At 54.7% G+C, this 27,776-nt stretch overlaps 3 protein-coding genes across 9 annotated transcripts; all 3 read right to left on the bottom strand.

The window, feature by feature from the left end:
• Positions 1-22: 22 nt before the first annotated feature.
• Positions 23-3,153, bottom strand: IQCC (IQ motif containing C). Of its 2 annotated transcripts, none has more exons than XM_045782118.2 (5): positions 3,047-3,153; positions 2,481-2,624; positions 2,002-2,257; positions 1,656-1,774; positions 23-1,534 (listed from the first exon to the last, which is right to left on the bottom strand). In XM_045782118.2, exons 1-5 carry the CDS (start codon positions 3,086-3,088, stop codon positions 698-700), a joined length of 1,398 nt encoding a protein of 465 aa, XP_045638074.2. In that variant the 5' UTR covers positions 3,089-3,153; the 3' UTR covers positions 23-697. The 2 variants fall into 2 exon arrangements, with proteins under 2 accessions (XP_045638074.2, XP_045638075.2); XM_045782119.2 differs by having other exon boundaries at positions 2,095-2,257; positions 3,047-3,133.
• A 248-nt stretch (positions 3,154-3,401) lies between these two features.
• CCDC28B (coiled-coil domain containing 28B) lies at positions 3,402-8,564 on the bottom strand. Of its 2 annotated transcripts, XM_045782124.2 has the most exons (7): positions 8,422-8,564; positions 7,689-7,750; positions 6,259-6,449; positions 4,980-5,146; positions 4,705-4,895; positions 4,482-4,504; positions 3,402-3,599 (listed from the first exon to the last, which is right to left on the bottom strand). In XM_045782124.2, exons 3-7 carry the CDS (start codon positions 6,420-6,422, stop codon positions 3,545-3,547), a joined length of 600 nt encoding a protein of 199 aa, XP_045638080.2. In that variant the 5' UTR covers positions 6,423-6,449; positions 7,689-7,750; positions 8,422-8,564; the 3' UTR covers positions 3,402-3,544. The 2 variants fall into 2 exon arrangements, with proteins under 2 accessions (XP_045638080.2, XP_045638078.2); XM_045782122.2 differs by lacking the exons at positions 7,689-7,750; positions 8,422-8,564 and adding an exon at positions 7,404-7,631.
• A 2,198-nt stretch (positions 8,565-10,762) lies between these two features.
• TXLNA (taxilin alpha) lies at positions 10,763-25,863 on the bottom strand. 5 transcript variants are annotated; one of them, XM_045782298.2, is made up of 12 exons: positions 25,725-25,863; positions 24,946-25,155; positions 23,985-24,323; positions 22,172-22,263; positions 19,694-19,864; positions 17,923-18,117; positions 17,166-17,285; positions 16,858-16,932; positions 16,047-16,139; positions 15,554-15,649; positions 14,098-14,202; positions 10,763-13,210 (listed from the first exon to the last, which is right to left on the bottom strand). In XM_045782298.2, the coding sequence occupies exons 2-12, from the start codon at positions 25,121-25,123 to the stop codon at positions 13,199-13,201; spliced, it is 1,476 nt and encodes a 491-aa protein (XP_045638254.1). In that variant the 5' UTR covers positions 25,124-25,155; positions 25,725-25,863; the 3' UTR covers positions 10,763-13,198. The 5 variants fall into 5 exon arrangements, with proteins under 5 accessions (XP_045638254.1, XP_087714744.1, XP_045638251.1 ...); XM_087858618.1 differs by having other exon boundaries at positions 10,763-14,202; positions 24,207-24,323; XM_045782295.2 differs by having other exon boundaries at positions 10,763-14,202.
• Positions 25,864-27,776: the final 1,913 nt, after the last annotated feature.

The raw sequence follows: 27,776 nt of genomic DNA on the forward strand, positions 1-27,776 counted from the left end.
GAACTGTTGCCAGGCAACCAAGGCAGGCTGGGAGCAGTGCCAATCAGAAGTGGAGTCCTGCCCCGTCGCCCAGGAAGGCGCGGAGAGACTGCAGGAGTGCGTGTCTGCCTTCAGGGTCTCATCCAGCCGGCCCTTGGTGGGGCCTCGAAAGAGAGGCAGTGGTGGAGATCACCCCGAAACACAGATGTTCCAATACCAGCTAGGGAAGATGCCTCAGAGGCTCCCCGCTACTCTGCAGCCCAAGGGCTGAGCTCAAAGGAGGACCAGCTTTGGGGACTGGCCCATCTGCCCCCAGACTGTGGCTCCCAGCCAGCCGTGGGGAAGATGCTGCGTGCCAGCAGGAAAGGCACAGAGGGCCCAATGTCTGTCCTGAACAGAGGCAGAAGACGAATGCAACCGGTACAGAATCCGTGGAAAACCTTTATTCTCCATCAGACTCTCCGTTACTTTCCCCAGATAACTCCCTGTCCCAAAATTTGGATGAAGCCACAGGCAGAGGATGAAAGAATGTCTGTCTCCCTCCCCTCCCTATACTGGTGGCAGCTCTGCTCCAGCTTCTCTTGGCCCCATTAGCCACCAACGGCCAAGGGCAGGGGGTAGAGCTGGTACCAGCGAGCAAGGATGAGGCCCTGCCTCCCTCATCACCCTTTCATAGCATCCCTCTATGGAACCTGGGCTTCCCCTGGCTCCCCAGGGCCTAGCCTGGTGGTCCTGTTTTCCATAGCCTGCCCCTCCAGTGCTCCTCTCCCATGTGGGCTGACCCTGTCAAAGATGGTTTTTCAGGTGGCCTGGATTGCCATGGTACAGTCCTCTGGTTTTTCCCTTCCTCATGGCTAGGTTCATTGGAGGTTCTATCCCTGGAGCTTTTCTCACTAAGGAGCTGGCCCTTAGGTGGTTTAGTCTTCCAGAGATCCTGGCCACCATGCTCTGCCGAGGTCTCATCCCAGATGCAATGGTCCTCTGAGAGGTCCAGCTTCCGTGGCCTAGCTCTTTGGCAATCAGGCTCTCTGTGTTCTGGCCTCCTGGAAGACTTGTACTCAATCTCTGGGTCTTCACAGAGTGTGGGCACCCGGGTCCTGGCCTTTTCAGAACAGTAGCTCCCAGGTTTGAGGCCTTTGGGGGTGCAGTTGTCCAGGACAGTCGTCAGCGGCGGGTAGGTCCGTCCAAAAGTCTGTTCCCCGCGGTCTGGGTCTCTGGTGAACCTGTTCTCTAAGGCCTGGTTACCTGATGGTGTGGGCAGCTGTGGCCCGACCCTCCTGTAGCATGGGTCCCTGAACTTGACCCCAGCAGTATTTTTATTTGCAGTGGCCAGTCTTTCCGGGGTCTTGTGGGGTGGTGATTTGAGCCTCCAGCAGTCACCCACGTGCTCTGGCTCTCTAGTGGTCCTGTCTCTGTAGGACTGGTTTTTCGGTGGCGGGCTTGTTTGCGACCCAGCCCTCTCACAGGTCTGTGCCCTGTGGTCTGGGCACACGCTGGGCTTGTCTCTGGGCTGGCTGGCCTCCGGGGATGTCAGTGTGTGTTTGAGAATTAAGTACTGTTGGGGAAGAGAAAGACACTGTACCAGGCAGGACTGCTTGAGCACAGAGCACGAGGCTTTTCCCTAACCCCCACCCTTGGCCCTAAATGTGCAGGCAGGGCTCCAAGGGAGTGCCTACCTCCTTACGGCTATTGATGGCCTGCTGTAGCCAGAGCAGTTCCATGGCCAAGTGGTTGTGGTGGTACTGGAGCTCCTGGAGCTCAGTCTGGCTGCAGGGCAGTCCTGGACCTGCAGTTTCTGCGAAGCAGGAAAGAAAAATGGAGAAGGCTTTAGTACACACTGGGCGCTGGCTACCATTAAGCCCTAGCACCCTGCCCATGCCCACTCACAAATTGCCCTTAACCAGGCATCGGGAAGAAAGAGAGGGATGCAGCTTATGGAGCACAAGCCTTTCACTTTTCAGATGGGAAAGCTGAGGCCCAGAGCGGGTCAGGGGCTTGCCCTGAATCTAGGCACACAGGTACCTGGGTTTTCCATCCTTGACTTATCTCTGGTCTCCCCTTGGCTGGGATTCCTGGCTGTCCTGCTGTGCTCATCCCAAAGCCAGGGGCTGTCACCTCTGCAGGGAAGACTTCCTGAGTTTGCGGAGCTCTCTCCTGACTTCTTCAGCATCAGCTCCTCCAAGACAGCTTCTCTCTCATGTTCTTTACATGCGAGCAGTTCCTGCTCTGGATTTGGTGCCCTCCCTTGGGATTTCCGGGTCCGATGGGATTTTGCCTTCTGAGAAATGAGAAGTATGAGAACCTCACAGGTAAACCTTCCAGATATCTGGATGCCAAGATTTAGCATACAAGGTTGTAAGGATTAAGGATCCGAATGTGAGGAGTGGAGTCTCTTCCACTGAGAAAAGCTTGTCAACAGGAAGGGTGGATTCTACCATTTCCTTGAATTCCCTGCCCAGGTCCCTCCTACCCCTCCCTTCTTCCACTGGGGTGTCTACTACCTCTGGGAGAAACTGGGGCCTGGGAATCCAGCCCTCTGTCCACTGAAGCGTGCCCAGATCACCCTCGATTTCTCGTACAATAGCCTCATACTCAGCTCGCAGACTCTGGAAGTGGCGTCGGACCAAGAAGCCTCGGACGCAGGCCTGCGTGGAGAATAAGGGGGAAAGAAAATGCTTATCACTGCAAAAGTGGGGGCATTGGGGGGATTTTCCTGGAGAGATCGTCCCAGTGACTCAGACGGGATCTGGCCGCGGGAAAAGAATAGGTGATGACGCTGTACGTCAGGCCAGTCTCCGGTGGTTCAAGGGAGGATGCCGGACTGGGTCCCCTTCTTGAACTTAAGGCCCTTCCCGACACTTCCTGGATCCCGCAGGAGCGTATGGTGGGAGTGGAAGGCCGGTGGGGGTCCGTGGGGTCCCAGCATTCTTTAGGGCGGTGGGGGTGGGTCGGTAACTCCAGAGGCGGGCATGAGGGTAGGTGACCGAACGTGGTAGCCGCATCTCGTTCGAAGGTCACAATCCGAGATCCCGTGGTGGGAATCGTGCACCCCGCGCCGGGTCCGCACCTGCAGCACCGACACCCTCCGAATCAACCGCTCCCGCTCCATCCCGGCGCCAACAGACCGGCTGCAGCCGGAGCGCCTGCCAGTTGCGTCACTAGTCCGCGCCGCGTGCAGGCCCCGCCCCTGTCGTCTCCATGGCAGCCGTGTTGCTGCGGCGGCGGCCAGAATTGGGCCGCCCGCTCCCAATTCCCACTCCCAGAGCCGCGCTGGGAATTCCAGTCCCTTTCCCCCTTGCCCCCGCCACGCGGAGCGGGACCACCCAAACCACAGTGTGTCGCGCAAGGGTGCCTCTGCGGAGGCAGGGACCTGGGGCCTTCGGCGAGTGGAGACACAAGGAGTGGAGGAAGCACACGGAGGAGCCAGTTAAACCTTTCTGGTTTAATTCCATCCAGTGCCCCCCTCCCGCATAGCACCTGGGGGGCCGCGGAATACCCGATCGAGTCCGTAAAAAGTCACAGTTCGAAGGGAATGAGAGGGGCAGTCTGGGCTTGGGTCCGACACCTACACAGCGGACTGCTCCTCGGGCTCGGCGTTCTCGGCCAGGTGCAGCTTCTGTCTGTGCCAGTCAAGGATTGCGATGCTGTAGACCCCAGCCTTTCCTGCCCTGTCTGCCCGACCTGCGAGGCTTCGTTTCTCCAGTTGCACAAAAGGGGGGGGGGGGTCGGAGGACTCGGGTGATCCGTGATCCAGGTTGCAATCCACACCTGCCCTCCTTGCTAGGTGGATAATTCCCTTCTCTTTTGCTTTAGATCTTGCAGGTACTTGCAAGGTACTTGCACCCGCACTATTTCTGGCTGAGACTAGATGGGGAGATAATCTAGATTAGTGATAATAATTGTTCAATGTTGAAAGAGCAGGAAGACATCAGACAAGCTTTGCCATGGATTGGTGTCAGCTAAAATACTTGCAACGATTTTCTTTCTAATAAAGATTTTATTTTGGGGGCGCCCGGGTGGCTTAGTCAGTTAAGGGGTTGTGAGATTGAGCCCTGCAGGGGGCTCCACTCTGGGTGTGGAGCCTGCTTAAGATTCTCTCCCTCTCCCTCTGCTCACCCCCTCTCCCTCTCTTAAAAAAAAAAAAAAACAAAACTTTTTTCACTAGTGTGACTAAAAAGGTTTTATTTTTAAGTAATCTCTACACCCAACACGGGGATGGAATTCACAACCCTAGAAATCAAGGATCCCAAGCTTTACCGACTGAGCCAGCCAGAGGCCTCACTTGCAAGGATCTTCATAAGAAATCACATTCCCTGTAACTATCTCTCTCCTAATATTCGGGAGAAATGTGCATGGGGGCAGTTTGTGGCTAATTCTGCTTCAGTAGGACAGAAAGGGGGAGATGTTAGTTTTATTATAAATACTCCTGGAGGGTGGTGGGAAGAAGGAAACGGATTTCGTCTGTGGGCAGTGTGGACACACATACACATAGGAAAGGATACATAGAATTACTAAGATCTTCCAGCTGTCAAGAGAGAGACAAGGAGGTTTCTGTCAGGAGAGGCACCAGGCCAAACCCCAGATGCTCGGTGAGCCATCTTCTGGTGGGGGTTGGGGCTCCATGCACCCCCAGCTTTCCACCCAGGGGCCCGAATAGCCTGAGGATCATGTGCCTCCCCCACCCCCTCGCGTCCCCGGGAACAGACGCACCCAGCCCTGACCCACATTGCTAAGCAGCTGGTCCAGGTTGCGGTCCGCCATCGTCTTCTTCTGCTCCTCAGGCAGCCCCTCCGTGACCCCGTCCTCCTCCTCCTCCTCCTCCTCCTCCCCACACACGTCCAGGCTGAAGTGCAGCCGGGCCAGCTTCTCCTGCATCTCCCGCACGTGCTCCAGCTGCTCAAAGGAGCATTCCTTCCCTGGACAACACCTGTCTCAGCCCTGGGAGCAGCCTGGGATGCTGGCCCCGGCCACACCCCCGCTCAGCCCAGCCGGGGACTCACCAAAGGCCTGCAGGCGGCCTGAGTGAAAATCATTGAGCAGGTTCAGCAGTCCCCCCTCCATCTCGTAGACATCCGTCACCTCGGTCAGAAAGGAGTGCTGCAGGGGAGTGCCTGCGGGGCCGCCCCCACTGCCGGCCAGCACGGGGCGGCATTTCTCCTTGCCTACCCTGGGGGGGGGGGCATGGGCATGGTCACAGGGCGGAGGCGGCCAGGTACCCGAAGTGTTTTAGGCCATCAGTCTAGGCACTAACTCGTCTTCCCAGCCGGCCCTGCCCGGGGCACCAGGACTGCGAAGGGAAGGGAGTGAGTGAGGAGGGGAAGGGAGAAGAGGTCAAAGGAAGTCTTTTTCTTCAGAAGACCCTCATAGCCAGAGCTGGGCCTCAAGGGGGGCTTTCGGGTCCCTGTCTCAGCCCTGCCCTCATTCCTCCCACGACCCTGGGTGGATCCCTTGTCCTCACTGCGAACAGTTACTCCTTGTTGCCACGACAGCCATCTCGCCTCTCCCAAAAATCTCTTTCAGCTCCTCTTCTGTTTCAAAACTTTGAATTTTCCATTGTCCCCAGGATGACACAGAAGGACCCTTCTCAGCCTGCCCCCCATCCTGCTGCATTTCCTACTGCTCTTGCTCCAGCCCTGAGCTTCAGCGACACCCCAGTGTGGCCGTCCCCAGACAGATCTCTCAGGCAGGTAGCGTGCTAAGCCCCAGGGAGGCACGGTCATGGGAGAAGGAACGCCTTGTGTTTTGTGGGAAACAAACGTGGACACGTACAGTAGGATCCAAATCCCCAATCATTAAGAAAAATTAAGCAAAAATTCAAATTGTACATCCGAGTCTCCCCTTACCATCTCCTGCTCCATGACACTCCAGGGCCACCAACCTCCTGTGGTTCTTGGAACCTCCCACACAATATTTTCCTTCCGTACTTATGTCAGGCAAGTCCTTCAGCTTAGACGTGGTCTGTCTGTCTGTCTCTCCAGTGTGCCCTACAGCCTCACTTTTTGGCAGCATCGCCCACTCCCCGCTCTGACGTGCATCAACATGGTGTGAGATCCCAGTCACCCATCTAGCCTCTCCCCTGCAGCTGAGGGCAGAGGCTGGGGCTGAGGCTTCTCTGAGTTCTCAGCGGCCGGCAGGGGCAGCCCAGGGAAGGTGTCCGTTGTTATTAAGGCTAAGGCTCAGTTAGGGCTCAGGCCACGGCTGTCTTTACCTTCCTTCCCACAGGGCTCAGCCCAGAGTTGGGGTCCCTCCCTCCTTGCCCTGCTTTCCTTCTGTACCCACCTCTTGAACTTGGCCCGCTGCTTGGGGGACGGCAAATGAGGGAGTCCCAGGGCCAAAGAGCCGCTGTGGCTGGTGGGCACAGGGACCCTTCGAAGCGTGCCCGGGGCCTGCGCTGGCTGGGTCAGGCAGGGCTTGGGACTCCTTTTCTTCTTCTTGTCCTCCATTGGATGCCGGCTGGGCCTCAGGTCCCGCTGAGACAGTGAGAGGCAAAGACGTCACTTCACCCAGCCACCCCTGAGAGCTGCAAAGGAAGGGCTCTGGGACCTTCCCACTGTCCCCTCACAACTGCCAGGGCCTCGGTCCCCTCCTCTGTCCAGGATGGGCAGGGCCAGATGCCAGCACCTTACCGCTGGGTTCTTGAGTGTATATTTGAAGGACCTTCCAGGGCCCACCCCAGGTCCCCCACCTGCCCTCCAGCCCTGGCCTGAAAACCTGGCCCCTGCCTGGAAGGGCTGGACCAGACACCGTCCTCCCGCTGCTGCTGGGATTTCCTGTCCCAGGAGCTGAGGGGGTGGAGCTGGCAGAGGAAACGGAGGGGGAGGCAGCGTGGATGTGAGCCGGCAGGAAGCCAGTGGCCGATTAGGAGCGTCTTAACTGGGTCCTCTTCTATTTATTCAGCTGTCCAGGCAGATGCTGAAAAGCCCATCAGCAAGGGAGGTGACCAAGGTGTAGGTGGGGGCGCCTGGGAAGACTTCAGTGTCAGGCAGTCACCATCAGAGGATGGGTGATGGGGCTCACTGTGGGATCTCCCCCCCACTCAGACACTGGCATCCCTCCTCTTCCGCCCACCCCCGACCTCAAACAGCAGGCAACTCCCAGAAGTTCTCAGGGACGGGCTTCCTGCCGCTTCCCCCTCCCCAGTCAGAAAGGCCCGGCTCCGCTTCAGCTGCGGCCAGCGTGGGGTGGGTGGTCGGGCAGCGGCCGTCTGGGCCTCCAACAATGGCTGTGCCTGTGGCTGGCACCACTCAGCCTCCAGGCCAGCTCCACCCCCTAAGCCTCAGGTCTGCTGAGGTCCTCCCGGTGGAGGCCTGGGGGCCCTTTCCAGGGACTCTCCCAAGCTGCTCACTCCAGGCTGCCGCCACCCAGCCTGGGTCTGCACCCTGCGATGGTGGCACCATGGGGGGCATCAGCATTGAAATTAGCACCTGGCTGGGCGGCCCCAAGGGGGTGTGGTGGAGGGGAGACAGGAGCACGCCCTCTGTCTTGCGTTGCAGCAGCTTGGCCCAATTAAGGACTTGATAGAAGAATTGGAGCAGGAGCCCCTGCTCCCCAGGAATGGCTGGGGGCCACCTGGGATCTATTTCCCATGCTCAGTCTTCAAAGCCGCGTGCCAAATGGATCGCTCAGCTGGGGAGCCGGGATCCAAAATGGAGCGTCAGACCTGTGACGTTCTGCACCCCCCACACACACCCTGGAAGGGGGCAACTGACCTGGAGGTGTCGGTCAGGAGTGAGGCTTCGGTGCCGTTCCCTCCGCCCTCAGCGCTCTCCTCCTAGGGAACCGAGCGGGTGCCAGCAGAGCAGGCAGGAGGTAATTTGCATTTAAAGAGAAAGTGACCTTCTTTAGCGGTCGGGATGCAGAAGATGGGAGGAGCCTACGATGGTTAACCAGGCAGTCCCTCTCCCTTGCCTCTACCTCCCCAGCTGAGCTAAGGTGACTAACGTCGGTTGTCTGATGGCAATCTAAAAAACTCACTTTCCCATCAGTTCGGGGAGAAGCTACAGTCCCTTTACAAAATGGTGGTGGCTTTGTCAGAAGGCCAGGGTGGGGCGATAGGGATGGGGGCAGAAAATGTACTTAAGCATGTAAGATATAAATAAGCATACAAGATATATATACATAAGCCTATGTACAGCAGCAGCAGAAACAAACTGTAAGAGAAGACAACCACTATGAAATCCAGGTCCACCGTTAGGTACATTTTTTTCTCATAACAATCCTGCAGGAAGATACTGTCATCATCCCATCTGCTCAAAGTAAACTACAGTCTTTGGAGGGTAATACCACTCACCCTACAATACCCAGACACTCCTCGCTGGTAAGCAGTGGGGACTATATTCAGCCCCTGATGAAGTGATGGGACCAAGCCTCCTCCCTCCCCACCCCCAGGTCTAAGAGACACGCGTGGGGAGCATCAGGTCGGAGGGAAATCGGTGCGATTACCTGGCGCTGGACCCCAGCCCCCAGGAGGGAAATCTGAGTGCCACCCAGAGGCTGACCTAGCGCTGTCCTTGCTGCCTGGGAGGCCAGATCAATGGAGCAGCTATTTAAAGACCTGGCAGAGGCGCCCAGCTCAGGTCCCCAGAGAACCATCTGATGCAACAGGAGACAGGCTTATCCTTGGCCAGGCTGCCCTCGAGTCTCAAGTAACTGCCCCAGGGCAACATGCACAGCACCCTAGTCCTCCTTCCCCTCCCACTGGGCAGGAGCAGCTTCCCGGCACCGGGGTCTCCAGATAAGTTAGAAAGGGATGGGCTCTGTTTCCACGGGCACCCGTGCAGGGACCTTTCCCAGGTGCTTCCAACACCTAGACTGTTTGAGAAGGGGAGACATTAATTCAGGACTTTTTCAATAATCAGAGGCTGGAGGGAAGGGTCTGCAAAGGCAGAGAGGACAACCAGTAAGCTGTTCTCCTCCAGCTGCTAGAGGGGCACCAGGGTCCCTCCAGGAAAGTGGTGGCAGGTGCAGGAGTACCCCTAGGGTGAAGCTATCTTCAGAGGTGCGTGGCTTGGGAGTTTAGAGTTGGGGCAGCCTCTCTGGACTCCTTCCAAAGGATCTTTGACTGGAACCATTGGGGCCAGCACAGAAAAGTATCAGCCTGTTTGGACCCTGGTCCGAAGGGACAGAGGCTCCGAGGGAGGAAACTGTCACAGCCAGTGTGAACACACCTGCTGTGGAGGCCTGGAGGGAAGGGCCCTTTACTTGTCTTTGCCATTTTTTGGGCATTCACATAGCCATCCTTTATGCCAGGCCATCCCAGGCTTCGAGAGAATATGGTGCTGGTACAGGAGCCCCAACTTTAGCACCTAGGCTTGGCGGGTTGAGCAGGAATTTGTAAAACACCAGTGCATTCTTCAGAACTGTATGGAGAATGTGGTCTTCTCAAGGAAGGCACAAAATCAAAGGAATTCACAGATGGGCCAATGCCAAAGGATGCCGCCTACGGCAGAAAGCCCTGAACAGCAGTGATGACAGTGTCCAGACATTCACTTTTGGGCCTCAACTTGCCTATGCCTAGGTCTCTGGTCTCCTTACCTTATGCCTTCCTCATGGATCTTCCTAATGTCCTACTTCAACACCTTCAGGGGTCCCTCCAGTCCTCTGGATCTGGCCCAGATTCCCTAACTTGGCACATAGGCTCCTGGTGACCTCCTCCCACTACCCTCCTGGGCACGTGCATTTCTAGGTGAACTACTTCACCAATAAATCAAGCTGTCAAACTTCTACCTGCCCTTTGGGTCATAAGGCCCTTCCAGGTGTCCACCCCGAGCTCCCTGCTGAAGGGACAGGGGCTTCCTTTATGGTTCCACAGCACCCCCAACTTTTTTTTATCTGAAAGTATCTTTTGGGATGTCTGGGTGGCTCAGTTGGTTAAGCATCTGCCTTCAGGGGAGCCTGGGTGGCTCAGTCGTTAAGCGTCTGCCTTCGGCTCAGGGCGTGATCCTGGTGTTATGGGATCGAGCCCCGCATCAGGTCCCTCCGCTGGGAGCCTGCTTCTTCCTCTCCCACTCTCCCTGCTTGTGTTCCCTCTCTCGCTGGCTGTCTCTGTCAAATAAATAAATAAAATCTTAAAAAAAAAAAAATCTGCCTTCAGCTCAGGTCATGATCCCAGGGTCCTGGGATCGAGTCCTTCATCGGGCTCCTTGCTCGGCGGGGAGCCTGTTTCTCCCTCTGCCTGCTGCTCCCCCTGCTTGTGCTTGGACAAATAAACCTTTTAAAAAGTAAAAAATAAAACTTTCTCTCTCCAGGGCGCCTGGGGGCTCAGTCAGTAGAGCATGTGACTCGACCTAGGTGTGAGTTCAAGCCCCACACCGGGTGTAGAGATTATTTTGATTTTTTAAAAAGATTTTTGAGAGAGAGTGGGCGCACAGAGGGAGAAGCAGACTCCCTGCTGAGCAGAGACCCTGACGTGGGGCTCGATCCCAGGACCTTGAGATCATGACCTGAGCCTAAGGCAGACGCCTGACTGAGCCAAGGCGCCCCATAGAGATTACTTAAAAAAAAAATGTATCTTTCTTCATCACTAGCCTGACCCTTCATGGGGCAAAGGCAACTTTTCATTGAATGAAAGAACTGGATGCTTCAGTGTGTATGAGCGTCATGCCAGCTGTGCCAAGAGCTCTGCTCAGGCAGCTCAAACGAGGGGACTCCTGGCAGGCAGGGGGCGCCCTGGGAGACGCGCGTTCCGGCACAGCCCAAGGCTCTGCCACGGACCCAGACAGTCGGTGGTGGCCAGATGGGTCCAGAAGCACCAAATGACCACAAAGATCAGGAGAGAAACAAGTAAGGCAACAGACTCTGTATTTAATGTGGTTTAAAATACATCAAAATCAAGTCCCTGGCTGTTGTGAATACCAAAAGGAGACAAAAAAAGGCCGTCAGCACAGCTTTACAACAGATCTGGGCGGCCGGGTCGGGCCATATGGGAAGCAGTTACAGGGACAGAAGGCAGCACCCCTCCCCCAGGCAGGTGCCCGGCTGTCCCCGGGGTGACTGCCTCCGTGCTGTTCCGGAGGGAGGGCTCAGCAGGCTTCGGCCTCCCCCGCAGCCGCAGGTCCACCGGCCTCTCCTCAGCCCTCAGCAGAGCCGCCGCCACGGCAGCGGAGGAGTGGAAAGAACCATCTTTACAGACAGAACATTCTCTTACAGAAAGTGCCTGAGCTCAGCCCATGGTCCAAAAACCTCATGGAAAACAAAACAAAGTGCTGCCGATACCTCTCAAGACTGGCGTGCGCGAGGCTCTCAGCCGGACGCGGTCCGAACACAGAGTCCTGTCCGCAGGGCCAAGGGCTCTGGGCGGCGAGCCTCTCCGGCAACGGTCCCCTGGAGGAAACGCTAGCAATCTGAGCATCCAACACAGCTCTTGGTCCTAAAACTGAGGTCATGTGCACGGGACCTGCCCTGCTGAGGAAGGCGGTGGCCTTCATCCCGACAGGCCACCTTCCCTGCACCTGGCCCGGGCTCCTGGCCGGCGAGGGCAGCACCCAGGTAGCCAGGCGGACTTTGGAAAGCACAAGCAGAGCAGCTGTAGTGATTAGTGTGATTTGGTCAATGGGGAGAAGAGGGAGAGGGTGGATGGGGTACTCATCTGTAGCCCGGCCTGGATATCTAGACATGGCTGGAGCTGAGAGCCAAGGTTATACTCGCCCAGGGCCCGGAGTTTGGATCCGGGAAGCCTGGCTGGGGCCACCTTGCTCACGGTAGCCCCACGGCAACTAGCCTCAGTCTCTGGGGCTGGCTGAGCCGCACGGCCGCGATCCCCCACCCCACACTGGGCTCCCGCGGCCATCCCCCTCAACCACGCGGGCTCTACGAGGTAGCTGAAGCAAGCGCGGCAATCACGTGGGCTACTGCAGGCCCCCTGCTCTTCAAACCGGGCAGGCAGAAGCTTGCCTCCTCCCTGCGCTTCCAGAGCCCGGCAAACCCTGTATGGGGTTGGCAGTTCTGTGTGTCTCAGCCTGACACACGGGCTGGGGCGGGGGGTGGGAGGGGACGAAGGCCTTACTGGGGAAGGAAAAGGCAGATCCGGGGACTATTCCAGATCTAGCCATTCCAGGGGAAAAGATCCTAGGAAACACTTCTCCACAGGAGAGCAGCAGCTCAGCCAGGGATGGCAAGTAGGTGTCAACACTTGTACTGGCTGCTGGGGATCTGCGAGCTAGATACCCAGGGATTAGCGGGAAACACTCAGAGGCCGATCAGTAGTACCTGCCATGGGGGCAGGGGAAAAACGGGCGTGCCATTCATTTGCCATCTCTGGCCTAAGTCGTAACATGTCTCAGGAGCACTTCGCACTCTTCACGAACCTGTTTGTGGGAGGGATCGAAGGGAAAGGCACGGAGAGCGGGCTGGCTGTTGGAAAGGAAGGGACCGGCATGATAATGAACTAGCTTCAAGGAAACCTAGCAAGAAACAAAAGCTCCACGTCCCGTGCCTCTCGGCCCATGGCTCCCTCAGCGACACTGAAGCCAAGGCCCGGCTAGAGGTGGGGTGCAGCACCTCAAGCCCACCGGAGCCCAGCTTCCAAACCCCTGCCTCGTTCTGCTGTTCCAGAAAACTGCTCTGTAGCCTGGTGACTACCGTGGCAAGCGTGCAACTAGCAGAACTTTCAGTCCAGAGCAGCAAGTACTGGGGGTGAGCGGGCACCAGACCCAAATATCTGCAGCCGTTCTGTGATTTCTGAGGCTCGTCAAGTCTCTCTCTGTCCCTCAGCTGTCAGACAAGAGCCGGGCGTCTCCGCACAGGAATGCGATGTCAAGGACATACTTCAGCTTAGTCCTCAGGCAATGGAACCAGGGCAAACCTCAAGGATTGCACATTAAGGGTGGGGTGAGAAGCAGAAACAGACTCCTAAAAGCCAACGGGACAGCTGGGCACGGGGCCCAGCAACTGCCGCATGGAGACGGCAGTGATGGGCGTCAGCGGCGGCCTTCCAGGACTGAAACACACAGGCAAGCTTGTGGCAAAACCATCAGATGCCCTTCCCTTCCTTCTAACTGCAATCTCATTTCACCGAACAGGAAAGCTCAGCACCAACGCGGCAAAGATACCAGGTGGGGTAGTGGGGGGGGGGCACTGGAGGGCAACTGCACCAGCACCCCCCTCCTTCCTCAGATCAATACACACACTGTCATGTGCAAAACAAAACAAAAAAACCCCCCAAAACAGAAACCTTCAGAAAGCATCCTTTGGGTGATCTCTCGTCAATCATTCGTGCGGGCTAGAGAGGCACCTGTGAATGATAAGGCTACTGAGAAGCGTCGCTGGCCTGGTCCCGGCACCGCCCGAGGGCTCCCTAACAGTGTGCCAGCCCACGGCAACTTTCTCCAGGTCCCCTGTCCAAAGCGGGACAGCAGTTGGATCCCCAGCTCTGCGGGCCCTGCCCAGGCTCTGCCCAGGGACCCCCTCCTCCAGGTTAAGAGAAGCAAAGGAGATCCCAGGGGAGCTAGGAGAGCCAGAGCCGCCCAAGCCCTGCTAATGAGGGAAACGCAGTCAAGGCCTGAGCGTGTCACTTGTCACAAGCCCTGAAGGGCAGGAAGGAGGGGGGGTCTGAGCCTCAAATCAGGCAGGGGAATGCTCAAGTCACTTGTCCTGCCAGCTCACTGTGACGGCAGCTCCTCTTTAAGACTCTTCAGCTCACAGAAGAGCCAGTGACTTCACCCGTACACACCCCCACCTCCAGTGCAAGCCCATGTTACACTTAGAGCTAGAAATGTAGGAGGCCTGGCACATGCCGTGTGTATGTAGAACTGACCCACAAAATCCAAAACTGCGACGTGTCAGAGGTCAGCCAGGTCGGAGCACCCTGGGCCTCAGCATGGGACTGCTTAGTGGTGGGAGCCTGGCCTGGCTGGGCTGCTCGCTCCCTTCCCAGCACGCCCCCCCGTGCCAGGTTCCCTAGGCGGTGGTGGAGGTGGGCTCCTGGGGCCCCGCTTGACCGGGTGTTTCTGTGCTCGCTGCTCCAGGGCAGCAAGGAGCTTCTGCGACCCTCGGGGAGCTCGGTGACTGGGCCCCAGGACCCTCACAACCCTGCTCCCTGCACGCGGTTGCGGCCTCTGGTCTTCGCTCAGGGCCGCCGTCAGGGAGGAAGCCCTGGCCACCAGCACTCAGGTCCTGTACCCTTTTGTTCAGGTCATTGCGCTCTGTCTGTAGTGCCCGGCACAGCTTCTCCAGCCGCTGGATTTTCACCTGTAGGCCCTCCAGCTCTTTGTCCCGGAGTGTTTTCTAGGAGCGAAATGGGGCCTTAGTGCCATGCCATCAACCCCCCCACCCCACAGAGTCAGATGGTAGAAAACATTCACACTTGAATGATACTGGGAGCAGACCAGAGCCAACAGCTGGTCCCCTTCCTAGTGGAACAGCCCTGGTGTGTGCCAAGACCTGGTTGCTGGTAGGGGGCACTGTGGAGCACAAAAGAGGCGTGGCTTGAAGACAATCTCTCTCTCCATGTATCTACAGGTGACACGAAGTACGACTTGGCTTTGGGAGCTGATTTCCTTATCTTTTAAAATGGACTACTTGGGCGCCTGGGTGGCTCAGTCGGTTAAGCATCCGACTCTTGATTTCAGCTCAGGTCATGATCTCAGGGTCCCAAGACTGAGCCCCACCTCGGGCTCTGTGCTCAGCAAGGAGCCTGCCTGAGATTCTCTCCTCTTCCAGGCCCTCTGCCCCTCCTCCCTGCTCACACGTGCACCTCCGTGCATGCTCTCGTTCTCTCGAAATCTTTATTTTTTTTTTTTTTTAAAGATTTTATTTATTTATTTGACAGAGATAGAGACAGCCAGCGAGAGAGGGAACACAAGCAGGGGGAGTGGGAGAGGAAGAGGCAGGCTCATAGCAGAGGAGCCTGATGTGGGGCTCGATCCCACGACGCCGGGATCATGCCCTGAGCCGAAGGCAGATGCTTAACCGCTGTGCCACCCAGGCGCCCCACGAAATCTTTCTTTAAAAGGTTTTGAGAGTGCATTCGCGTGTGCACAAGGCAGGGGGGAGGGCAGAGAGACAAGCAGACTCCCCGCTGAGCGGGGAGCTCAACTTGGGCTGATTCCAGGATCATGACCTCAGCTGAAGTCAGATGTCAAGATGCTTTACCAACTGAGCCACCCAGGTGCCCCTAGATGAATATCTTAAAAAAAAAAAAAAAAGAGACTACTAACACCAACCTCACAGATCGCGAGAAGGTTCAATGAACTGGCGTTGCCTAAAACATCCAAGAGGGTCTAATATATAGCAGCTACTCCAGCAATTCGTTCCTTTCTCCTGCATCTCAAACCACGAAATCAAAGTAGCTGGGCTACTCTGCATATGAACTGTGCTAATCACGGGTACCCTCGGTTTTTCGGATCTTGTATTTCTTTCTTTCGTTTGTTCTCTTTGCTTCTACTGCAGACCTACCCCTGGGCTCACCATCTCCCAGCTGGCAGTGCCTTTGCCTGGACAGATGGACACCTGAGTCCCAGCTCCATCTCATGCCAGCTGCATGACTTACTGGCAGAATGTAGAGGAAAGGGCCCAACACTCAAACCCCCTTCCCCCCCCCGCCCGGCTCCCCAGCTGCAGAGCACACTCAGCCCACCTCCTCAGCCATCTCAAGCAGGGCCTTGTTGCTGCTCTCCCACCGGGACCGGTACATGGTGGTTTCCTTCTCCAGCTTCTTGATCTTCTTAGTCATCTGGGTTATGGGACAGACAGAAGGAAATGATCAGGGGGCCAGACCATCTGTGCATCTGTGTCTCCCATGGGGGGGGGGGGACAGTCCCAAGGGGGCAAGATATTACAGGGCGCAGTCAGTGCCTTTGGTGCCACCTCGGGACATCTCAAGGTAAATGCCACCACCACCAACAGGGAATGACAAGGCTGCCCCTTCTCCAGGACAACCTGGAGGATGCACTTATCAGTGATGCTTCCTTGAGAGGCGGGGAAAGACTCTGATCCCTCCTTACAGCCCATCCTTGGTATCAATCTCATTGTTACTGTCAACAGCCCCCCACGAGGCACCTCAGGGGCTGGGGCTTCTTGAAGCAGGCCCCGTGTGCCCCTGCAGCCACACCCAGCCTGGACACGGTTACCTTTTCCATCTCCTGTTTGAATGTGGTGAACACCTCACTGCTTTTGGAAAGGGTGTTCTGGAATTCCTCAAACTTCTCTGTGTATAGGGCAAGCTGGGTGAGAAAGAAGCCCAGAGATAAGATTAGGCCTCTGGAGGGCATTTCTGGTTAACACAGACCCATTCTTGGACCTCGGACCCAACACTTCTACCGAGATACCATCTTTCTTTTTTCTTTTTTTAAACAATTTTACTTATTTGACCGAAAGAGTGAGCGCATAAGCAGGGGGAATGGCAGAGGGAGAGGGAGAAGCAGGCACCCCGCTGAGCAGGGAGCCAGACTCGGGGCTCAATCCCAGGACCCAGGGATCGTGACCTGAGCCGAAGGCAGCCGCTTAACCGAATGAGCCACCCACGTGCCTGAGATACCATTTTTCTTTAAAACAAAACAAAAACTATGTATTTGGAAGGATAGAATCCAAAATGTTAGGCCTAGAAAGCAGGATTGGGGGTGACTTATATTTTGCCTCTATGTATGTTTTCAAACTTTTCTTCTGAAAATGAGTACAATTAAACGTAACTGAAAACATCTCCGTCCCTGACTCCTCAAACGCAGCAGCACAACACTTCCAACTAGCAACGAAGTCTTTCAAGCTCGCCTAGCCACCGGGTCACCGCCATGGGTGCCGGATGGGTCCAGCGAGGACAAAGGCTCAGCAAGGTCACACAGCAGTCAAGGTGGTCCTAGAATGAGGGTCCCATTTTCCGCCCCCAGGACGGGGGCCCAGCGAGGGGACCCCAGAGGCACAGGACCAGGACCCACTCTTGCTCACCTGCTGCTTCAGGTGGGTCTCCTGCTGCTTCATCAGCTCGCACATCCTCTGGGACTCCACCGCCTCTTTGAGGAGCTGTTTCCAAGATAGGACCCCAGATCCTGTCAGAAGCCCCTAGGGGCTGTTTGGCCTTTTTTTAGCCATACACCCCAGGACCCGCTGAAGCTCCCTGCTCTCTGACTGCTCTCTGCGGAAGCAGCGTCCTGGTCTGGCCAGGAAGCAACTCTCCCTGACAAACTCGACTACGAGCTGAGCCAGAGCCCAACCCGCCCCCTCCCAGACTCCCACCCTCAGGGCCCGAGCCTCACAAAATCCTTCTCCCGCTGGTGCCTCTCCTCCGCCTCCTTCAGTAGCTCCTGCGCCTGCTGGAGCTTGGCGTCCACCAGCTGCTGCTGCAGGTCCTTGTGTTTGAAGACTTTGTCGATATGCTGCAGGAGAGCACGGCGGGAGGGCCACCTGTCAGCAGCTCCCTTTCTCAGGGAGGCCTGGTGGCGGCAGGGACGTCCCATCTGCAGAGACCAGGGTCCCCAGCCTCCCCTCTCACTGTGACACGCTGGACTCTGCATGTGGCACAGCACGTGGGCCCCAAGCCCCTGGAAGGTCTACTTCGCAACCTCACCCTGATTCTCTCCAGTCAGTGCTGGGTGTGCACCGGGATGAAACTGGCCTCCAGGAAGCCAAATGGCAAATACACTCAAACCGCCAGCCCCAAGGAGATCACCCCACTGGGCTAACCACCCTCACTTTTGTAGCCCGACTCCTTCGTAAATGGGAAAAAAGGACAAAAACGACACCTCCACCAACGCAACCGCTCAGCCCCGTTGGCAGAGATCTGCCCCATCTAAAGGCAAGACTAACTGTGCGAATTCCACGGCTGTCCTCGCTGCTGGAAGGGCCCTGGGAGCCGGGAATGGGTGCGAGAGCAGGAGTGGGGAGGAGGCGGTAGACTCAGTGTGGCTTCAAAGGTCAACGCAGCGGAGAAAGGCACGTGGGGACGTCAGCTCTGTCCTGGCTAGGAAAGGGAAGGGGGCCTGGTGGTGGGGTGGGCCGTGCGGGACGCCTTACCTCCTCCCGCAGCTCGTACTGCTCGATGAGCTTCTTGAGCCTCTCCGCCAGCTCCATGTTCTCCTGGCGCAGCTTGGAGTTGCGCTCATTGTGCTGTTCCATCTGCAGCTGAATGTCATTCAGCGTCACTTGGAAGTGTGAGGTCACCTCCTTGCGCTTCTCCTCTTCCTCCCGGGCCCGCTGCACGCCTTCTTCCTGGGCAGAGAAGTCAGCCCCAGCTCCATCACCTGCAGCTCCCCAGCCAGCCATGGTCTGTACCAACAACCCTCCCTGCTCTCAGAATGAGGAGCAGCCAGGTTCCAAGACGTCATGCGATGGGGGCTCCCAACGGACCCCTCTGTCTACCAGCCGACAGCCAGGGAGAGATTCTCTCCCTAGAAAGATGCAGGCATACACGTAAGTGCCATTCTAGAGCGACCCGGATCTCCAGAAGCCCATTCTTCCAGACCTCAGGTTAAGCAGTCTTGCTTCTGCGCTTTCATTTCTCACCTCTCACTCCCCGCCCCCGACCAACTAGTTAAAATTCAGTAGTACCCAGGGTTGGCAAGACTGTGCAGAATCAGGCATGCAGATAGTACTGGTGGGAAGGTAATCTGGCAAAATCTATTAAAATTTACAATGTGCACACTCTTTAACCCAGACATTTCACTTCTGAGGTTTATCCTATGGATAAATTGTATACAATGAGCCAGGGATGTATACGACAAGAACTTCCACCATAGCTCTATGTATGCAGTAAACTTAGAAACCACCCAGCAATTCCTTAACTAGGGCACTGATAGAATACAGGATATGCATACAACAATGCTATCAAACAGAATGAGACAGACCTAAATAAACTGAGAGGGAAAGAGAGCTATGCATTCTGGGAGGCGAGAAAACAGAACAGGATATGAAACGATGCCTGTATGAGCGCTGTTTAGAGAAGCCTACGTAGGACCACGTGTGGACGCAGGCAAGCCCGGGCTGTACTTCAACACATGCGTAAGTAGGTTACTTCCCAGTGGTTTCTGCTGGACACTGGGGTTGAGGAGGAGGGGCGACTGTCACCTTTGAATCTCTCATACCAAGTTTATATTAAAGTTGAAATGTTGTCAAAGACAAACTAAAAATGAGCAAAACACATTGCAAAATACCATATACTCAATTTTGTTAGAAATAGAGAAAGGATCCACATACAAAACCACCCAGAGGTCATAGCAGTGACTGGGCTTTAACCAGACTAACCCCGCCCCAGGAGAAGCAGAATGAAGAGAAAAGACCCAGCATTCCAGATGGACCAAGGCTGGGAGAGGAGCTGCCCGCCAGCGCTGGACCCTGGCTTACCTGCGGACTGCGAGCGAAATGAAAAATACCGAAGCTCTGCCTCCCGGGCTCCCTTAGCATCTCAGCCCTCACCTTACTTGACACGAGTACGGGTCAAGTGGTTATAAGAAGCTGACTCTAAGGCAGGACATTACTGGGGACATCTATTTCTCTGCCAAAAGTCCATGCTGCTGCTTTTTTTTTTTAAGATTTTATTTATTTGAGAGAGACAGAGATAGCCACAGAGAGCACAAGTGGGGACAAGAGGGAGAAACAGGCTCCCTGCTGAGGGGGGACTTGATCCCAGGACCCAGGATCACGACCTGAGCCGAAGGCACACCACCAAACCAACTGAGCCACCCAGGCACCTCCCTTTACCACCCCGTCCCTGTGCTACTTTTTAAGGGGAAAGCCCACCGAAGAAAAGTGGAAGTCAAGGGAAGCAGAGTCACAGGGGCCGGCCCACCTTGAGGGAGCGGTTGTGGCGCTGGAGCTCCCGGCATAGGCTCTCCAGCTTGCTGCGGGCCAGCACGGCCTTGCTGTGCTCCCCGCGCAGGTGGTCCTTCTCCTGCACCAGCTGGCTCTGCTTCTTCTGCAGCAGCTTCATCTGCTTCTGGGAGTTTCGATGCTCCTCCAGCTGAGGACGGGCAAGGCAAGCAAGTGCCGTGGGGGGCTCTTCCCCAGGGACCCCGGCCCTCTCCCGACTCCAGCTGTTAACAGCTCCTGCTGGACACTGTGCGGGCGCTTTACGCACTGCTCCGATAACCCCGAGGGCCCCATCGCAAGGATACAGAAACGGGCCCTTGGGACAAGCAGGGGTGCAAAGGCTGCAGACCCCAGCCTCCCTCTGCTCTGACTCCAGAGACAAAGTTCTCAAGACTCTCAACTCTTGGGACGCTCATGCCCTGAGATGAGACCCCCCCCCATCACTCCCTCTCACTGCTCCGAAATTCAGCACCATTTCTCTCCTCAGTGTGATGGCTGTTAACATTTTGGCCTTTTCATTTTGGACAGATCTTAACCTCCTCCTCAGACCCCGACCTCCCCCCAGATCAGCTACCGTCCCGTGAGCTCATTCAATGCTGATACAGTACGACTCAATTATGTAATGACAACTCTTCTGGTGGCCACATTAAAAAGGAGATGAAATTGACACTAGTAAAACATTTAGTTAATCTAATATCTGAATATTATAATATTCAACCTGAAATCAATGTAAAAAATTTGAGTATTTTATCCTTCCCCTTTTCCTTAGGTGTTTGAAATCCAATGCATGCACACCCAGATCCAGAGTAGCCACATGTCAGTTGGCTGGTGCCTACTGTCCTGGTCAGATCCAGGTTTTGTCATCACCCAGGAGCACACACACGTCCATTATCTCATCCCAGGGCAGGACCACTATCACCTATCATTCTAGCTCCTTCCCTCCAATATCTGTGGTCCCAGAAAGTCTACCATATTGGAATTCCAACCCAATGACCCAACCATCCTTTCACTTTCCTTGAATTCTCCTTTAAATAATCACTGACCTTACCTGTCTTAGATCGCTTATACCCTCAACTCCCCTGCCCCTTTTTCCTAGCAGAACTCCAACCCTGATATGATATACCAGCCTTCTGATTCCTCTGCACCGGCACTGAAGCAGCCTTGCCTGAAGCATCTCACTTTAAATTTGTGACCACCCCTTTGGGGCAGACCCTTGTCTGCCATGCGGCCCAACTATATTCCTTGTTATTCACACTCCTCTTCCAGAGAACTATTTCATCCTCCTTTTCAACTCTCCTCTGCCCCAGCAACAACTGTTTCATTTCCCTGAGAATGAAAGCAACCAGAGGCACAGGGGCACAAGCTCCACCTTTGGCCACCCACCTCCACCTGCCCTCTCCTCCAGTCACCAGGACCCAGCCGTGTCCTACCACGGCCCGCCTCTTGCTCTGGCCCTCACCTCCTCATCTACTTGAGAACATCACTCTAGTGACTCAGTTCCTCCTCTCTTCATCAATCTTTCCCTGGCTGGCTCATTCTGAAGGGGTGGTATCTTTTTCATATCCTGTCCCTTATTTAATCATTGTAATAACCCCATTAGGCAGGTGTGATTTCCCCAATTTTACAAATGAGAAAAACTCCCTATAGGAGAATTCCAGCTAATAAGTGTGAATGGAGTGAAAGAAGTTAAAAATAGGTAATTAGGAAATGACTTTCAGTGGATGAATCCATTCATTCAAATTCTGATGGCAACCTGACAAGGGAGGAACCTGGCTGGCCCCACCTGAATCCAGTGGACAATCTTCCATCACTAAAAGCGGGAGAAGCACACTGTTTCTCTATACAGAGTACCACTTACGAAGAATTCTTATCAAGAGTTGAACCTGCACTGGATCAAGCTTCTAGAGCTAATTTCCACTTTATCTACAGGAACTAAGGAGGTAAAGGAACAAGTTAAATGCCACCACAGATTGAGAAAGTGAGGTACCCTATAGGACAAATGATCTGCAATAAGTCAATGTCAGGAGAAAAAGGTTGGCGGACCCGATGTATTAAATGGACCTCCTTTAGACCCTGATTTGATCAAATGGACATTTTAAACAACTGGAGAAATATGTGTATTAGAGAATATCATGTGATCAGCGCTAATTTTAAGTGTCAGGATGGTGCTGTACATTTCCACATTTTGGGGAGATGCACACTGAAGCACACAGGTGTGAGATGACATGGGGCCAGGAGCCAGGGTTCTACTACTGGAATGCAAAGGGTCTCCTCTTACTGTCGGCCTGGAAGAGGCCAGCTGGGACTTGACTCCCCGCATAACAGATGGGGAAAAGGCTCAGAGAGAGGCTGAACAGGAATTAAGCCACCCACCTGCCCCTGCACCCTCAACCCCATGCCAGGTGGCCTGCTGACTTTCCAAGGCAGGGCGGGTGCAAGGAGAAGGGGGAGAACTGACCAGTTCAGCATACTTCTTGCACAGAGCTGCCAGCTTCTCCTCTGGGGTGCTCAGCGTGTTCAATGTCTGCATCAGCAATGTGATCTCCTTCCCTGCAAAGCACAGGAAGCGAAAGCATGTACCCTCTTCTTTGGGGATCTCCCCAGGCCTCGGTCCACACTCTTAGGCCTGGAGGCAGCCCTCCACAATTATACTTTATATCGTTGGTTGAACTAGCTGCCATCCAGTCAGACCGTGTGCTTCATGAGGGTGGCCGCCAACTTACTCCTGCCTATTGCCGTGGCCCCAGTGCTGCCCGGTCCTATCTCTTGGACAGCACATCTCAGAGGATGTGCTCAACAAATGCTTGACAAATGACTGAGGCTGTGTGGACTCCGTGGTGAACACTGGCGGGGGGTGGGAGAAAAAACCTGTCTGCTCTACCAGCAGGAGAAAAAAAGACATCCCACTGGCCAATTAAGTGCTACTGTGTCGATACAAGGAAGGCCCTTCTGAAAGAGGACGCAGGCAAAAAAGGACTAGGTCTCCCTCAGAACTACTAAAGTCTTATCAATAGAGGCAGCCAAACAGTGAACTTTATTTAATTGTTCCCTCCCAAATAGTGAACTTTAAAACGAATATATCTTCCAATATTTCATCCCAAGATTAAGAAACAGCAAAAACAAAAAACCCTCTTTCAATCAGGATGAACAGGCAGAGGCTGCAGATATAAGGACTAAGACATGGGTATATCACTTAATTTTGATTCTTTAACACTCACACTAGCCCCTCCCCCATAACTTTCTCTCACTGTCTGTGCCTGAGTCAAGGGGTCTTCCTTCTGTCTCCTTGGAGGGCTGCTGTACATAGCACAGCACCAAGTTCCTGAAGCGTTGACCCCAAGAGGCTCGAAAGATCAGTGTGGAGACTGCAAAGCACTGGCACACAGGCCAAATCCAACCCACACGTGGGTTTTGTTTGGCTCCAAGCATATTAGTCGCCAACTGTTAAAAATCCAGAGAGATTTCACGTAACTCTACATAAAAGAAAGGGAAAAAAGAAAAAAAAAAGAAAAGAAAAAAAAAAAAAGGCTGGCTACACTTAGCCTGTAGTGTTACATGCTATCAGCATGCTGGGACCAGATGGCAATCACCCCTTTGGATGCAGCAGGCAATGTCTTATCCTCGTAGGGTCACTTGTCTAACTTGGCTTATTTGAGTTTTCAACCCTGGTCTAGTCCAAATCTTACTGTAAAGAAGTGAAAACTAAGGACCAGAAAGGACCAAGGTCTTGCCCAAGTTCACAGAGCAGGTTAGAAATAGTGTTGGTTGGGGCGCCTGGGTGGCTCAGCTGTTAAGCGTCTGCCTTCAGCTCAGGTCATGATCCCAGGGTCTTGGGATCGAGCCCCACATAGGGCTCCCTGCCCGGTGGGAAGCCTGCTTCTCCCTCTCACACTTCCCTTGCTTGTGTTTCCTCTCTTGCTGTCTCTCTCTGTCAAATCAATAAATAAAATCTTAAAGGGGAAAAAAAAAAAGAAAGAAATAGTGTTGGTTGACCCAGGAGCCCACCCAGACCTCCTGCTCTCCAGTTTCTCAAAGATCGAGCAGGCTAGATTTCGGTTCCCATCTACTACCGAGGCCAAAAGCCTCTGTGCAGTGAACAACCTACATGCCTCTGTTCTATGGCCCACAACCCTGGCTTGGCTCAAACTAATGCGACCTGCTGTTCTGGAAAGTAGTTTCCTCTGAATCCTGGCAGAGCAGGTTAGCCCAAGGAATGTCAGGTCCAAACTCCCCCGCCTCACCAGCCTCGCCAGTAGCTGCCCTCTGCTCACCCAGACCCTTGGCTTTCTTCTTCTCCTGCGGCCTTCGGTGATCTCGGTCTCCGACCTCATCAATTGCCCGGATCTCATCTGTGCCCGGCTCTCCCTTGGAGGTCTCCTTCTCACCATTGACTACTGGGGGCTCTGGCTCTGGCTCCCCATTCCGTGAAGCATAAGTCCGGGACTTGTCTGCATCTTCCGGTTCAGCAGGCTCACCCTGTGCCCCATCCTCACCTGGGCCCCCCTGATTGTTGTCCACACAGTATGTACTCAGGATGTCTTCCAACTGGCGGCTCAGCTCCTCGGAGACATCACGGAGGGCCCCGGACTGAGCAGTTTTGGCTTGTGCTCCTACAGCAGGACAGGATGAGGGGCAGAATGAGAGACAAGATGGTTATTCCACTGGCTGCGATTTTTCAGGCCCAAACTTACTGGTTCGGGTTAAATGTTGCCTACCTTCTTTAAGCCGCAGTTTATTCACCTATGAAATGATATAATTATTTCCCACTACTGCCCACCATGTCTTTTATGTGAAAGAAGTGAAGGAAATAAAGCATCCAGCACATACGGATGGCATGTACCTGGAGCTCAACATCTAGTCCATTCCCTTCTCCTCCTCGCAAGTCATTTCTGGCTATTAACAAAGTTCCAGGAAGGCCCCCAATAAGAAGAGCAGTTAGCCACTGGTGAATGAGGCGTTTCTCACCTCGGCTGGCTGCTTGAGTGTCTTATCTGACTGCCACCTGATTTAACCCTGTCAGAGCCTTCTCTCAAGACCTCTGTTCCTGTGCTTAGAGTGGGAGGCTCTACCGACCCCCCCCCCCGCGGGGAAACGGGGATCTGGGGGGTGGCACAGACTCAGCGCGGTCCTCCTTCCTGGGTAAACAGCGGCAGAGGCCTCGAACTCCAGAAGCTACCCCGGCGCACCACAAACTCCTCCCCCCGCCCGCTGGAAAGCAGAGCTGGCACACACCCTCAGTCTTCCCCGGAGCCTGGCTGGAGGAACCTTCGGCTTCTGTCGCGGGAGCTGGCTGGCTGGGCCGCCCCTGGCTTCCCTCTGGTCCTGCTTCCGCTTGCCCCGGGTTGCTTTTTGGGTTGGAGGTGTTGCCCGACTGCTTGGCAGCCCCATTCTTTTTGTCTTGGTTCTTCATTGTGGTTTGCAAAGCTAGGCTGGGAGCAGATCCTGCAGAAACAAGCACACTCGCTATTTTCCCGACTTCGAAATTCTTCACAGCTGGGAATCGAAAATCCCAATACCGGGTGCACAAAGCTTCTTAGAACAAACCGGCCGGCCTTCACCGGAGGGAGCCAACGGTTGTCTCAGGCCGGTGAGGGAAGCACGGCGCGCCCAGGCAGGTTTTCGGGGCGCCGCTCCAGAAGCGCGGCAGGCGAGGCCTCCTTTTTCTCGAAGCCGCTTTCCGGCACTACACGGCCCCCTCACCGCAGCCAGAGCGCGGGATAGGCTCAGGGCCGGAGACTGACGTGGCGGGACGCTCGATTCCCATCCCTCCCCCGGCCCCCAGACCCCACGTGGGCCCCCCCGCGCGCGCAGCCACCCACGCCCCGCGCGCCCTCCCAGCCGCGCGCACGGCCCGCCCGCGCATGCGCACAGGCCGCAGCCCTGCCCCCCTTCCGCCCTCCCCCGGCCCGCGCCCTTGCGCGGAATCGGCAGGATTCCCCCTCACTGGCCGACGGCGTGCAGGCCCATTGACCCTCTGGCCGCCTCGTCCGCCCAGCCTCCGCGACACTCACCTCACTGCCTACCTCCCGACAGCGTCGCCCGCTCTGGCCTCGCACCGGAAACCCTGGGTAACCGCTGCCGACCGAGCCGCCTGCTCCTGCCGCAGCCAATCAATAGCCGGCGCTCTCGCGGGGCTTCCTGGGAAAGATGAAGCGAAGGCGGCCTCTGAGGCGGGTGAGTTGGGAAGGCGGGGGAGGAAAAGGACTACTCCTCCCGCCATGCACCGGGGCTGACCCGGACTCCCCAGGTGCAGTAGAAAGGACTTTAGTTCTGGGAGCCGGATACCCAAGAGGTCTGAAAGGAGCTAGTCATTCTGCGCAAATACTCGAGTCCGTTTCGTTCCCGTCGTGCAGAAGTCGTGATTCAGGTCCAAAGACCTGCGACGGGCTGTTCTTTCCTGCGCGCCCCCACCAGCCCTGAGCCCTCTGCTGTGAACATCTGTGACTAGAAACTCTGAGGACAAGGAATAGAGTATTGGGCTGGGAATCAGGGGACCTGTATTCCAGTCCTAACCTCGTCGCTAATTTGCCGTGTGACCGGACATTCTTTCCTCTCCCAGGGCTTCAGTTTCTGTATTCAAATGAAAACCTTTCATAACAATAATTCTTTGAGTGCTTACAGTGTGCTTTCCTGTCTACTAGCTTAATCCTCACAACTACTTATTTAAGATCAGTACTATTTGTTATTCCCATTTGCATCTGAGGACAGTAGGGCAAAAGTTACTTGTCCCATCGTTACTGAGTAGTGTGAGCGGGAATTCAAAACCAGGAAGTCTGGCACAGTACCCATTTTAACTCCTGGACTACCCTGACTGGTACCCAGAAGAAATAACCATGGCACCCTTTCCCTGAGGATGAGTCAATGTAATTTCGTGAAGTTATTACCCCCCCCCCCCCAACTCTCCCTTACCAGCCTGAGTCCCTCTTTGGAAGGAACTGAGGGGGCTCTGCAGAAAGTTTGGCCTCAGCAGATTCCTGAGTTTTTTTCTCTGACTGGCCCACCCTCTACAAAATCCGAGTTGCATTGGGGCTAAAGGGGGAAAACCCAAACTTTCTACAAATGTGAGATCACAGTTCTTTATTCAGCTGCCTATAGACAGTGAAATAAAAGCCAACAACCCATGTGCCTGGAATTTAATGTGTAAATAGTTCGGCATTTTCCAGCCAATCCTGCCCATGCCCTCTTTTTTGCTTCCCACTATACTTTTACTATTTCCAGGATTTCCCAGTTTTTGCAGTTGCTATTTCAGCTTCCAAAATGCCCTGACAAAACCATTGAGGTCCACCACAAAGGTCACTTTAGAGCCTTCCCAGTGCTCTGCAGTCTGTCCCAGCTCCCTAGGTCTGGATAGAGCTCTGTAACAGCCATTAGTAACGATATGTTGAAATTATTTGCTTACAAGTCAGTGAACATTACAGGAACTGTTGGCAAAATTGTAGTCCTAAAACCTAGCATCAGTCTGGGGCAGCGAAGGCAGAGAATGAAATTGTGCAAATTGAGCACTGTTTTGTGGCTCCTAAGAATGTTCAGTATTTTCCCCAGTTAGACCTAAGGGCAGTGCTCTTCCCCATCCCTTGGTCTGATGTTTACCAGGTAACCTTGAGAATATGGTATAATAGTATAAAGGTGGAACTCAAGCCAGAAATATTTGGAATCCAGGTGTCTCTGAACTAAGGCCCTGATTATTTCCAAAAAACATGTTGGAAATCTCTTGAGGTAACATATAGTTAGGCCTTGATGGCTTCCCATGGGAAGAGGGTGTTCTAGGCAGAGATAGAGAAGATAATAAGAACAAGGTATGTGTGGGGTAAGGGGGTAGAATGGTGTGGCTAGAAGGATCAACAGTGGCCTACAGGAGCCAGCTGGATAATGAGTAGGCAGGCAAGGAGTAAGAAAATTTGCAAAACATGGGTTAAAGGTTATTTTCTCCTTTGCTATAAAACAAAAGAGCAACAATATTAACATTTTCCAGAATCAGTTGGGATTCCATTGGGAATGGTGGGGATTGTGGCAGAATAGAGCTCTTGCAGATTGTCTTCAAGCAGAAACTCAGATCCAGTAGT

The sequence above is a fragment of the Ursus americanus genome, chromosome 33, assembly GCF_024610735.1.
Source record: "Ursus americanus isolate L20-20 chromosome 33, mUrsAme1.1.p, whole genome shotgun sequence".
In the NCBI taxonomy this organism is placed as follows: domain Eukaryota; kingdom Metazoa; phylum Chordata; class Mammalia; order Carnivora; family Ursidae; genus Ursus; species Ursus americanus.